Here is a 13,951-nt window from a genome sequence, read left to right as displayed (position 1 = left end):
CTCTGGAGAAAGAATGTCAGATATGTTTTATTTCAAAACACTTGAGTATTCTTCATTATACCAAGAGTTTTCATTTGAACAATTCTATGTGGAGACAGATTAATCCATTTCCTTAACACCGACCATAATTTAAATGTGGTAGTTGAAAGTCACCTAGATAACTAAATGTTGTTATCCACTGGAGGACCGAATCTCCTGACATTAAGGAACACATCCAGTGCAGCCTGCTATGGCTGTAGATGTAGTCCTCTTCGCTGCTATGAATAACTCTTCTGTGCTAACTTGCTGGGACAGTGAGGTCAGTGGGTTACAGAGGCCTTTAGTAAGGGCTAAAGGGGAGCAAGGCAGGACCTAGTGAGGATAACGGGGAAGAATTCAGTACTTATGGCTAGTTTCTCTTAGGTGGTCACAAGATCCACTGGCTGAAGAAGTCACAAACTCAGAAAGTTCTCACCAAGAAACCCACACCAGGATGTGGCACTTGCAGTTTCCAAGTGTGTTCAAGCTTCAGAAAGCATCCCCTTCTCGTTAACACACTTGTTCTTCTCAGCGACCAAGAGGTTAGGGAGCTAAAGCCCAAGTGGCTTCCCAATTCCTCATTTTTCAAGCTGGAAACGTGTACCTCCGAAGAGGGTCAGGACTGGCCACAGCCCCACACCTCATTCCTTCCACCAAGCCCATCTGTGTAATGCTCCTGCTGCTCCTTCAGGTAGGGCTTGACACACACTGCTACTGCAGTCAAGCCTCAGAAAAGCATTCAAAAGAACTGCGTTTAGTGCAGTGGCACAGTGCTTGCTTATTAATGCTACAAGACCCTGAGCTTCATCTCCAGCGCTACTAAATAAGCCAGGGAAAGGTTCAACAGTCATTACTTACGGCTAGCAAACTGCTTCATTTCTCAGTCATGAATAGGGGGACAGAAATCACAAAAGTGATAAAAATTCTAAGCATGGCTTTTGGTCTACTACACCATCTACACCATAGATTATACATTTCATAGTAAAACAGCCAGAGACAGCCAATACTTTCCCTCCCACTTTCTACTGAAAGCTTTAATCTATCCCAACCAAGGCATTTCTGACATTCAACCTTACAGAGGTTGCTCAGGCATGTATGCAATTGAGCAGAAACACAGAACTGAGAACTGAAAACATTTCAGTAAAAAAAAAAAAAAAAAAAAAGTGACCATGGGGGAAATTGCAAGCTCCTTGGTCGGGGACAATGTGCACTATCTTCTCAAAGCGTTGTGTATTGTTCTTTCTTTATACACTGAGTATTTTCTGGGGGCCAACTATCTGCCAGCCAGCCAAGAGCTGATCACTGCCTTACTGATGCACCCTCTTCCCCCAAGTCTAGGTTGCAAGCACCTAGAGAATGATTGCTGCCTTTGTGTTCACCAAAGAACAGCATACAGCAAAGCTTAACACACATTAGTGTCAGAAAGAGGGAAAGCAGGGACAGGGTTGCCAGTCTGTGACAGACATGGGAACCAGGGCTTTCCTTACCCAATACACCCAACAGTCCTATGATACACCAACAATATGATGAGTTCTGAAAGGTTCCTCATGCAACGCACAGATGTGGGCACAGCAGCTGTCATACAAAGGAGCTGGGGTCCAGAACTGTGAAGAATCCAGTCCTTTGTTTCAACAGTACGAGGTTATGCTCAACGTCACTCTACCAGTCAGCTGTATGTCCCAAACAAATAAGCAACACTGCCCCTGAATCAATTTACTCTGATTCTCTCTGATACCACTGCCAAAGAAGCTATTATTTAAATGTCTAAAGTCATACTGAGTTAACAATAAAAAGTTTGGCCTTCAGGTCTTCCAAGCTGTGAAGTAAGACTTGACAGCTTAGTTAAGAAAGGTTTGATTCACTACTCACTACTCTCAGGTCACATTCCGCAAACAGGGCTCTTCTGAAGTAAGCCGCCCACAGCAGAGTGGCGGTGTGTGCTGAGCATGAGCCTCGCACACATCTTTTAATTAAAGCTCAAGAACGATTCAGTGAGCTGTTTGCTGTCCAGACTCCTTATCAAAACAATAATGGGGCAGTAAGAAATACGGACTACTAAACAATATAAAAACTAGCAATCTAGCCATGAAATATTTAAGTCTGTGTATTACTAATATAGGATTAGTTTCAGGTTTTTCCTCCACATTGAACTAACTGAACAGAACAGTAAGGAATAACTAAAGGAAACAAATAATGAAATGGGGTCTGAACACACACTAAAGTTTACCACAAAGCAAAGTGAGAATGCCATCAAATTACAGACCTGATTAAATGTCGAAATTAAGTTTAGTGGCACAGTAAAAAATCCCCAGGTCCCCCAATTTTTGAACTCCACACAAGTCATAGTTTACCTAGGAAGACTGGTAATCTGACTGTTGCTTACAAACAAAATGTACACTAAGTAGAGAAACAAGTTAAATAATGAAGAAGAAACAGAATGTTAACCCTTGGCCCAACGAACTCTCAACACACATTTAAACACTTGGCGGAGGGCTGGAATTTTCTAGACTCTTATCATCTGACCCAGAATCAAAGTATTTAATGACCTAAAGCAGCAAGTAAATCACCGTCAATAGAAAAATGTAGTCAGCAAGCGGCCTACCAGCCATCCTCCGGTGAGCCCATTTCACTTTGCTGTGAAATACGAAGAATATGAAATTGAAAAGTCACAATGAGCTCAACAAATATTGCTTGAGAGTTTTTCAAAACCACGTTTATGCTTTATTTATAGCCTCACTCCCACACATACTTTGCAATGTTCTGGGGAAAGAACGAGCTTGTTCGAATTTAAAAAATTTACTAAGATTTAAGGGAAGAGCAACACACACACACACACACACACACACAAACTAAACAAACAACAATTTAAAAAAAGAAACCCAAAGTTCTTGCTTTAGTAAAAACGACTGTACCGTGTCTTGGCCTGTTTTCAAACTAGGCTCAGTAAGAGTTCCAAATTCGCGTTAAAGTTTTTCGTAAAAATATTTCAGCGACGTATCTGCATGCCAGCTGGAAATATGATATAGCCATCCAAACTATTTTCCTACCCACAAATTATCCCCTCCCTTTTATAAGTGTGACTACATTCGACCTTCTGTTCAAAACATCGTTTATCGCCGAAATGTAAAAGCTGAGAGCACAGCAAGCCTCCTTAACTTCTACAAAGCCTAACGCATCCTGTGCGGCAGCTCACTGCCCTCGGCCCCCGGTGCACCCCATCTTTGTCTCTCCCAGGTCCGGCTCTCCCTTCCCGTCTCTCTCCTCGGCCGGGTCCTGCGCTGTCAGCGGAGCCGGAAGGCGCGGGCGGCCCTCCCTCGCAGCACGGCGGGCCCGGTTCCGGGAGCAGGGCCGGGCCCGCACTCGGCGACCGCACGCGCACTTCCCGCCGCGCGGGCGCTCGGGCGCAAGTTCGCAAACAGCCCGAGTGTGCCCAGATCGCCGTGATTCAGCAGCGGGCCGGGCGGGGACGGCGGGCCGAGCCCGGAAAAGGTCACCGCGACGCCACGGGCGACGCCCGGCCTTCAGCCCGTGTGCCCGCGCGGGTGCGGCCCGGGCCCAGCAGCGGCAGCGATTCCTACCTCGGCGGCTCTTAGGAGAGCTCCGCTTGCTCCGGGCGCTGGCTCGCTCTTCCTCAATCGCAGCTGCTATCTCGGGGTTGTCTTCCCCATTGTACCAGACCAGGAGCTCCTCGCCAGGCGCGATTGGCTGCAGGAGAGACGAGACAAGGTGAGAACCAATCAGAGAGGCGGTTGTTGGCGGGGGCGGCACGGCGACCGCAAACAGCTGTCGGGAGGGCGCCGCCGCTGCCGCGGGCGCGCACGAAGAGGAGGCGGGGTCAGGGAGCGCGCAGGGAGGAGGCGGGCCCTCGGGCGCGCGCCCAGGCAGGAGGCGGAGCCGAGGCCCGGGATAGCAGAAAACTCCTTGGCTGGCAGGGCCAAGGCAAGACACTGAGGGCAGACAGGAGGACCTGGTAGCTTGTCAGGGAGGCTCGCAGGAGTGCGTATACCAGCTGATCTGGGACTAGTGCTCAGCCTCCATCACTAGATTCTTACAGTTAGCTCCAAGCCTTATGCCACCCACACAAGAGAAAAAATAAAACACGGGACCATTTTGCCCATGAAATTCGAGTGGATGAGAAATTGAAAGAGTCATTAAGAAGCAAATAGCATAGAGGAGTTAGCACCACCATAGGTTCTAATTCCAAGCACAAGTTAAGCTGGAACGCTCTGCACCTTAATCATGCACGCAACCGCTATTTATAATAACAGAAGTGCTGAGCTCAGGCAGAGCCCAACCTAGCATCCTCAAAGCAGTCACCTACTAGCTCAGGCCTGTGAAAACATTTCTACTTACAGAAATGCCTAAGAATAGGCATGATGCTCCTAAAATATTAAACTTTTCACAGTCGCTCCCACACCATCATACAACTACATCTAAAATATACCGAATAAATATTTAGAGAAGAGAAGTGAGTCCTGAGCAGGGCAGTGGTGGTGCACACCGTTATCCCAGCGGGCAGATCTCTACGTTTCAGGTAAGCCTGGTCTACAGAGCTAGTTCCAGGTCAGGCTCCAAAGCTACTGAGAAACCCTGTGTCTTGAGAAAATAAAGAGGGGGGGAGTACTAAGCAGAATTAGGGAGGTGGCTTAGAGTTTTCATTCACTCTTGGGGACCCTATCCGCTCAGAAAGCTCAAGTAAAAGCCCATCTCCAACCCACATGCTGACACAGATGATCAAAGGAAGACAACTGAAAGGGAATGTTCTGACAAAAGTAGGAGCAGTGGAAATGAGGGATTATAATAATCCATATCGCAATCATCAACACGGATTGACCCTGACTAGACTCCCCAGTGGACCTAAGGGTAATAGGTGAAGTCTGAGAAGTTCCATACCATTTGTCTCCTGTCAAAATCCTCTCTCCCCAAACAGCTACCAGTCACAAAGGGAGGAAATGTCTCTCCAATGAGTCAGACGGACAGCACCTGCCTCCTGAGAGCATGTACAGAGAACAGGTCACTTCTGAGATGCCCAGGAGGCATACGTGGGATCTAACCAGAATCCCAAGCTCAGTCTCCACAGCACTAAAATGTTATCCAACAGTCTAAGTGTGATGGCTATTTTTGGTTGTCAACTGGACTAACTGGTGAAGCACAAATAATAAAAACTCAGAGTCAGAAGTTGGGGCTCAACCTGAAGATCCAAAAAGCAAAACAGCCAACCACTGTCTCTTACCTCGACCTCCATTCTGCCTCCTGGAATCTCAGAATAAGACTGCATCTGACAGCACCTGAATTCTATGTCAGCTAGGGTGGCTACAGGGATTAAAGGTGTGTGTTCCCATAACATGGTCTGTAAGGCTGACCAGTGGGACTGTTTTACTTTCAGATCTTCAGGCAGTCTTTACTTACTTATTTATTAAGTAATTTAAATTTATTTATTAAAATATATTTGAAATGCCATGACAATCTGAAATGAACTATAAACCAGATATGGAGGGCACACTTTTGATCCAGATCTTGAGGCTGGAAGACACAAACTGTTGATCTGGATCTGGAGGTCAGAAGACACAAGCTTTTGATCTGGATCTGGAGGCAGGATGACAAACTCCTTTAATCCAGATCTTGAGGTGGGAAGACACACCTTTAATCTGAGCCACAACTTCTGCTGCTTGCCCATACATTCCTTGACTGCATTAGAGTCTACTTCTTTGAGAGTCCAGCATCGACAGAAGACCTGATGAGACACCCAGCCTCATAGGACTGAGTAACTTCTAGATTCTTGGACTTTCCATTCACACCTATCCATGTTGGACTGAGCCTGTAAATCATTCCAATAAATTCATATATAAACACACACAAGAGAGAGAGAGAGAGAGAGAGAGAGAGAGAGAGAGAGAGAGATTCATTCCATATGTTGTATGGCTCTAGACAACCCTGACAATACACAGCCTAAGAGACAAATGAGAGCCAGAATTCTTTTCCTAAAAGGACATGATTGTAATAACAGATACAATCTTGGCTGAGTGGACAGATCAGTTAATACAATATTGCCTAGATGCTGGCTTCCTGATATGCCAGTGTACAGTGTCTATGTAAGAGTTTGATGTAGTGGCATTTCAACTGTATTTTAATAAATAAGTTTACCTGGGAATCGGGAGAGTAAAATCAGCCACACTGGTCAGTCTTACAGCCAGGCAGTGGTAAGACACACCTTTAATCCCAGTAGCCACACTAGTTGCCATATAAACTGGGCAGTGCATGCCTTTAATTCCAGTGATGCACACCTTTATTTCCAGAACTAGAGAGGAATATAAAATGGGAGAAAACAGTTCTCAGACACAGTCTCATCCTGAGATTCCTGGAGCAGGATCACCATTTCGGATTGAGGCCGAGGTAAGAGCCAGTTGCTGGCTGCTTTGTTTTTTTTGGATCTTCAGGTTGAACCCCAATTTTTCCCTCTGAGTTTTTATTAATCATGATTCAGTTTGGTCCTGAAGTTTTTATATGTTTGTTTGGCTGGGGTTTTTTTGTTGTTTGACTATTTTGAAACAGGGTAGCATGGGCTGACCTTGAACTCTCTAGGTAGACCAGGCTGGCTTTGAACTCAGAGATCCACCTGCCTCTCTACCTCCCAAGCACTGGGATTAAAGATGTGTCACTCAGCCCCTGTTTTTGTTTTAAAGAGGAAATTCCATCAGCGATGTCAGTTTAAAAACAAAATGATCACTTACTTCCACAGGTTCTAGTTTAGAGTAAACATGACTTCCACAGGTTCTAGTCTAGATAGTAAGCATGACTTTGCGTCACTGTCTACAGAATTCCCACTATTTCAAAATATTCAAGTTGTTTAAAATAAAAGAACCAGTCACTGTTTAGTTTTTTCCTCCAAAAATAGCTAAAATTTGCCACTTTATTGTTTTTGAACCAATATCTCATATCCTTTTTTACATCAGCTAAAAACCAAAAACCCTAATTTAAAAAAAATCTATTAATGAGCTAAAACAGCCATCACAAATGCCTTTTGGCACTCTGATAAACTAATCTGTTTTGTTTGCTTTTCAAAATTCAAACTATTTTTAGAGCATATAAATTTTAGTTCATTTCTCTTTTATGCCATGTATTTATGAAATGGTATTAAATGCTACTTGAAATAATTAGGATTCTAGAAAATATAAAAGCAAATCTTTAAAGTAAAAGGGAAAGAGTGAGGACAACTGTATACTTACCATGATCTTCGGCTAGAAGGCACCAGGAAACACCCGGGTCTCCAAAGCCAAGAACCTGTCCCTAGCTCCTGTTTCCCTTTTCACTGATCTGTGCCATCAGCAGAGCTACCTGTACTTCACGTTGAGATGAGCTAAACATCTGCACAGGGCTCGGGGTCAAGTTCAGTGCCCTAGGTTTGAATACCAACACCAACAGATGGCGAGGGTGAGGATCAGTACAAACTCCTTATAGAGAAGGACACTCATGTCCACTCAAGCTGTTCTTTATTGCAAAATACAACCTAGAACCCATGTACTGCAAATCAAACTAAAAAAAATTAAAAAAACAAGAACTTAAACATTGATGGACAAGAAGTATTAAAGAAAAACAGCTTTCAACACCGTCAGTGACTGAGATGGGGCTACATGCTAACAGACACTCTCTTACAAAAGAGAAAAACAATATTTTTAATTTTTTTCTGTACTCCTTAGCATTTTCAAGATTTCACACAACAAATCCCCATGCAACTCATTTACAAAGCATGCCTCAGAGAATGCTGAATCCTGGAAAACACAGGCGATCACTGCTGAGGGACCCAAAAGGCCACAGGTGACTAAAGAGCTATTTGTTTGTTACAGCAATTTGGACAGAGGTATTTACTACAAAAGATAACCATCATCTGTCTTTCCACCCCAAAATTCCATTCTAGAACATTCCATGCATGGAATGTAGCTCTGTCTGCTACAGAAACATGACCTGTGAAAAGAAGAGAGGAAGAGAGAATCCTACTCACCACAGAAATGTGCTAAGATGAAAAGCAGCCTAGTAGTAAGACCCCAAATGTACTGGGTGCTCTCATCACCAGCTCTGAGCATGGCTGTCCTCTTAATCTCAGTAACTAATGTCCCCAAGAAATATTTGGCAGGAGGAAGAAATATATCCTAAATTCTATCCTGAATACAAGCAAAGGAAAGGGGAAGCTAACCTGAAGCTTCACGTGCACTCAACACTATGAGTATGCTTTCTGATAACACACACCACCACAGTGCTGATACTACACTGTAGGAGAAATCTGCCAGACAGTCCCCAATGCATCTGGGCCAGAGGAGGAGAAGGGGAGCAGCTGCCATAATCAACAGTATCAAGAAAGATGCAGTCTATAATTACTCAACACAATCTTCCTGCTCTACTTCCCTGACATACGCTAGATCTCAGCAACCATGTGTTTAACACAGAGCCTTCAGTGTGTGGATGAGCCACTTCAAACGCAATCACTCCAGGTCTGCAGAGCTGTTCTTGTCAGTCACAGCTAGACTACACTGAGAAAATGCACACAGAGTAGCCAAGAGTAGATTAACACCAACACTGTTACCTTTAAGGTTTTATAGTAAATGGCTCTGTTGATTTCCAGTGGAAATAAATTCTGTTCTTCACCTGAGCAAGCCCAGTTCACATAGCGCAACCAGTTGCCCTTCTCCGGATCGGTGGCATCAATGCACATCCACCCCAGATTTGGGTAGTACACCTGTGGACAGAGAAGAATGAGCTTGTATATTAGGACAGGAATGCCTAAAAAGTTTCATCTTTAACTTTCCAAACATCTGTTTTTACTGTATATAAGAACTCTACAGCATTTCAGGGAAATAAGATAAAGATCAATACACAAAAATACAGGAAGGAAACAGAAGCTGTGAAATCTTTTCATTCTTTAGGTACCCCCCCCCAAATATAAGAAACTGAAGTTCATATGCTCAATCTACAAATATTTCCTGTACATGAAAACAGGTTACAACCACATGCTCTCAAATGTGACTTAGCAAAATGCCTTCTCAGATATTCTGTCAGTTATCTAGGCCTGTATTGCTAGGCTCCACAGTTCCGAAGTCTTCTTTCTGGCATGATTTACAGGGACTTCGCAAATGAGCACACGCTGTGAATCAGCTTGGAGGTGACAAACTACGATGGTTTTATCAACCTCACTGTCCCTCAACACCTACACCATCCAGCACATGGATCAGAACTAAGGTTCAGCGAACATGTTTGTAAGGTTCTGGGATGCTGCAGAAAAGTACCAGAAAACCCAGGACACTGGATCTACTCTCTTAGGAAGCTTCCCTGAACTTCCATCCGTGTTTGCTCCTCCCCTGTGATGCTGCCAATAAACACTTAGCCGGTCATGCCTTCATTTTAAAGAACATCAACTCTGCAAGGAGTTTGACATTCATATGTGCACATATATGCATTTATTCTACAAAGTGCCTGAGTAGACACTGAACCAGAATTACAAATAGGTGTTCTTTTTAGGAAGAAAAGAAGGATTCTGGGTGTCTCTCTCTTCCCCACACACCTGACTCCTTCCATTCATTCCTTTCTTCCTCTCCCATCACTTTAATCCCTTTTAGTTAGGTCCTGCTCTCCACTGATGGCTGGAATGCTGACTTCCTAACCAAGCCTGGGCCCTTGAGCCTGAGGCTCTAAGTCTGGCTCTCACCTTCCAAGACACTGACACTACTAAGCTACACTCTCTGTGTCAGATCTCACTTACTAATTTTCCCCTTCCACATGTGGAAATCAGGGCTTGAAGGTAGAACAGCCTTCCTTTCTAAATCACTTGACTGGAGGAAAGACAGTCTTAGACCCAGGCTTGTTTGACCTCCATTTGTGGCTGTTTCCCTGACTACCTGACCACCCTAGGTTAGACCAGGCTCTTCTCATCCCATCAGTACCCCAGCCTCCCGCAGTTCTTCTAAGCGTGGACAGACATACAGACATACACTCTTCCTTTTCAAAACAGAACATTCCTCAAATGGTATGTTATGAAGAGACAGTCGAAAAATTGTTAAACACAATACACAAAACAACAAAAGCTGCTTTCTAATGTTTGAGCGACGGTCGTCCCACCTGCGTCACAACCAAACAGGAAAGTGAAGTGAATGATCTATGAACACCGCCAACCCTCTGGTTAGTCCACTGACTTGCACGGGTATTATTATGCCCTTTGTTCTCAGGCTCAGAGGTAGTCTTTCTCTCTTATTTTTAATGTATACCGGTAAACATCAGGGTCCTACTGGATCACCACCAATACACTGGCAGTATCACCAGGCATCAATGTGACTACAGAGACAGCGGCAGCTGCCAGGAAAACGCACCAAATGAAAGGTAAAGGTGGCAGCTTGACTATCCATCTGCTTTAATAACAACTCAGGCACTGCTGAAACTTCCTGAATCTTAACATAAACCTCTGCAAAATAAAGTGCTCCAGTTGAGTGAATTCTGTATTTATGCATTCCTCATTATATCTCAATGGAAATAGGGAATGTTCTAAGTGCAATGATGTTCATAGAGAAAGATGAATATAACAGAGGGGATTGGGGAAGGGTATATGGGGGGGCTTTGTTTAGTTTTTTTTTTTGCTTTGTTTTCTGAGAGAAGGTCTCACTCTATAGTGTCAGACATATACAAATACATTGCTGACTGAAAAGTCACATATTGAAAAAAATTAACTACTTATTTTTAGCCTAAACATAAGAATATATGAAGAGAAAATAATCTAAAAATAAAGGTAAGAAAATGTCATTAATGCTTTTCTTTGAGAAAATGGGCTAGTTCGGTATTCTCTTCTTTCGTTTGTCTGAACTTTCTGCCTCTCCTCTACTGGAATAGCATTTACACTGGGGTGGGGATAGAGGAAATGGGCAAAGCACTAACTGTTCTGAAGATCTACATCCGCATCTACATGAAGTGCCCAAGGTCTGCTGGGTGCCAAGGGAAACGGTGGCACATACCTTCAATCCCAGCATTCATCATTTGGGATACAGAAGCAGGCAGATGTCTGTGAATTGGCTGCCAGTCTGGTCTACATGATAAGTTCCAGGGCTTTATAAGACAAACTACATAGACCCTGTCTTAAATAACACTGAAAAGGTGTGCAGTGTTCTTATCATTGAGCTTTAGTTTGTTAGTGGGGAACTAAGATGAGAATATGATTTGATACAATTCCCATGTTTGCTCATCAAACATCCCTTTCTAATCACATTAAATTCATCGATTGACAGAAATATCTCTAAATTTTGCTTAACTACTAATTGCTAAGCTATAGAAGTGTAACTCATCATCAGATAAGGGTAGTGGAAGGGCAGGGACAACCGACTATGATCTCTTCCTCCATCAGTCACAATGCAGGCAACCCTCCTTCCCTAGCTCAAACCCAACAAGAGACACTGAAGAAGTCTATTTCCACATCTCCATAACGACTACGAAATAGGCTCACCTGATTCCAAAGAGAAATAGCACACAGAATCAAAAGCTTTATCCTGATGCAATCCATAAAGCAGCCCCTTCTACCAAGCAAGGATACTGGAGTACACCCTCGTAAGAACAGCTTGAACAAACTGACTTCCATCCCAGACCCCATCCCTCGACTCGAGAAGAAGACTGAAGAGAGAATCGTGTGCCAACTCTGGGTAAGCTGGCTGTTTTACAAATTATTTTTGTTCCATCTTTGTAAGGGTCTACAGAATAATCTATAAATATTATGCCTTTGACATTTAAATTTTTATATATGTGTATGTGTTTGTATTTATAGAAAAGGTGTAGGCTGTACACATGAGTGCTTGTGCCCAAGGAAGCTAGAAAGTGTCAGGTCCCCTGGAGCTGAAGTGAATGGAAGAGCATCTAAGTCCTCTGCAACAGCAATATGTATTCTCAACCACTGCACCATCTCTTCAGTCCCTATGAAATGTTATTAAGTCCCTTTTTTATATACATGAAGAAATATCAGATGGGCAATTTTAGTAGAATAGCCAAGCCACTAAAAATACAGCCAGAACTCAAACTTGATCATCTCATTTCTTCCTTCCATCCAAATGAAACCGATAAGCAGACAGGGAGCAGGGAAGGAGAGTCTGACCTCAGACCTCTCTTTATAATCCTTCCTCTGATGGCTAGGATGTAACTCATGATAAAGTGCTTATCCGGCAGCTGCCCCTACTGTCACCTCCAGCAGCACTACACAAAGCACACAGCTTTCTTCCTACTCCTGACTCTTCCTAGTTAGGGTTATGGAAGCCATTCCTGTTTCTCATTAAACAGACAGGGTGCTAACTCTTCTTCAAGCACAGCATAAATGTCCTGTAACTTAATTTCAGTTCTATTTAATTCAGCCATTTAAAAAATAGTTTTAAAATAATCAAAATTCAAATGCGGTACACATCCCCCTTTGAATATGACACACTCAGAGTCACATCTCTATGCGTTTAGGAAAAAGAATTTGCAAAGAACAAACAGCATTCTAGCTTCCTTAATCATTTATTACTCTGTAAGCATACTGGTTAATGTTGGAAGTGTAGGACAAAGCTCTCATTCACGTTATGAAACATAACATCACTTAAACTCACAGCTGTTCATCTACAACATCCAAACTCATAATAGTAACAATGGCAAATTGCCACAGACATCACAGGCCGTAACTGAGACAAGGCAATCACAAACTCTCATGCTGGGTCAACTCTAATATCAAGCTGAGTATTACACTTGATTAAACCAGCGCTCTAACATTAGAGCCTACAGTGACAAAACCACGTCCTGGGCTGTTGTTTGGACTTTCCTACAGTGTAGGTACCAAGCATTGCTAACACTTCACAACAGAGACAGACCCTCTCTAGGAGGCCAGGTGCTCACGTCAGGAGCCCCTGTCTGCCTTTACTGTCAGAGGCGCCTTTCCACGCCTCTGTATCTTCCCTGAGGATTCATTGCTGAACCTCAGCATGAAGATCTGCACCAGCGATTCTCAACCTGTGGGTCAAGACCCCTTTGGGGGTCAAATGACCCTTTCACAGGGGTCACCTAAGACCATCAGAAAACATAGATACTTACATTGTGATTCATAACAATAGCAAAATTACAGTTATGAAGTAGCAATGAAATAATTTTATGGTTGGGACATTCATACACCACACACGAGGAACTGTATTAAAGGGTGGCAGCATTAGGAAGGTGGAGAGCTGCTGCTCTAAACTGTTCTACACTTACACAGGCTACAATTTTTAGAAATGATTTTATCCTTTACAAGATCAAATGTTTTTCTTCACTGTTTAGGTTTAAGTCGTCTTACTGAGTGAGAATAATCTCTAGCAACTCATTTTATAAATATCATTGAACGTGCAAATAAAGCTATGAAGACAAAAAAGAGAAAGGTAACCTCAACTTGTATGAAAAGGTAATAAATGTATCTCTGCAAGTCTTAAAGGATTTTACTAATACTACCCACAAAAATATCATATCTTTGTGACATCTTCAGCCCCCAGTGGCACTTTAGTGACAGAGCTGGCTGCCTGCAGGTTTCATTAAGGATAAGCAGACTGCTGCCCTGCAGAAGAAACTTTCTGGGAGCTACAGACAAAATGGATCATCACTACCATCTGTTCCATGCCTCATATTACTTTAGAAGCTCAAGAGCTTCTAAAATGTTCTAAACATTCGACAAAAGAAAAACAAAGTCTAATAGGTGGTGGCACATCTTAACAGGAGAAAGCCCACTCGTCAGAGGACAATTCCTAGCATACAGGCTATCTGCACTGGCAAGTCTAAAACAGAAATGTAACAAGTGAATAGCTTGGCTTCTCAGGTCCTCAAAGCCCAGCCGCTGTCCATCCCGTTTGAGCTTACATGACTGACCATCTTTTGAAATTACCGGGAATAGGTCTCAGCTACACAACTGTACAAATGT

The 13,951-nt window shown here is 43.3% G+C and overlaps 1 protein-coding gene and 1 long non-coding RNA gene across 6 annotated transcripts in view; one reads left to right on the top strand and one right to left on the bottom strand.

Annotated features, from left to right (window-relative positions):
* Prdm2 (PR/SET domain 2) overlaps nt 1–13,951 on the bottom strand; it is a 106,117-nt gene that overhangs the window by 47,930 nt on the left and 44,236 nt on the right. For 4 of the 5 annotated variants that reach the window (XM_087906919.1, XM_087906917.1, XM_087906918.1 and 1 more), the window contains 2 exons: nt 8,597–8,749; nt 3,597–3,723 (listed from right to left, as the gene is read on the bottom strand). In XM_087906919.1, coding sequence (XP_087763045.1) covers nt 3,597–3,723; nt 8,597–8,749 — 280 coding nt within the window. Of the gene's footprint in view, nt 1–2,930; nt 3,222–3,596; nt 3,724–8,596; nt 8,750–13,951 lie in introns of those variants that run through there. The other variant, XM_087906921.1, reaches the window with a different exon arrangement.
* Nucleotides 3,611–10,495, top strand: LOC146894086 (uncharacterized). Its single transcript, XR_015738034.1, has 3 exons — nt 3,611–3,744; nt 7,716–7,833; nt 7,934–10,495. It is a non-coding gene; the product is annotated as an uncharacterized LOC146894086 (long non-coding RNA).

This window comes from Myodes glareolus, chromosome 6, assembly GCF_982192425.1.
Source record: "Myodes glareolus chromosome 6, mMyoGla1.1, whole genome shotgun sequence".
Classification (NCBI taxonomy): Eukaryota; Metazoa; Chordata; class Mammalia; order Rodentia; family Cricetidae; genus Myodes; species Myodes glareolus.
The sequence above is the reverse complement of the archived record's forward strand: the minus strand, read 5'-3'. Positions and strand labels throughout refer to the sequence as shown.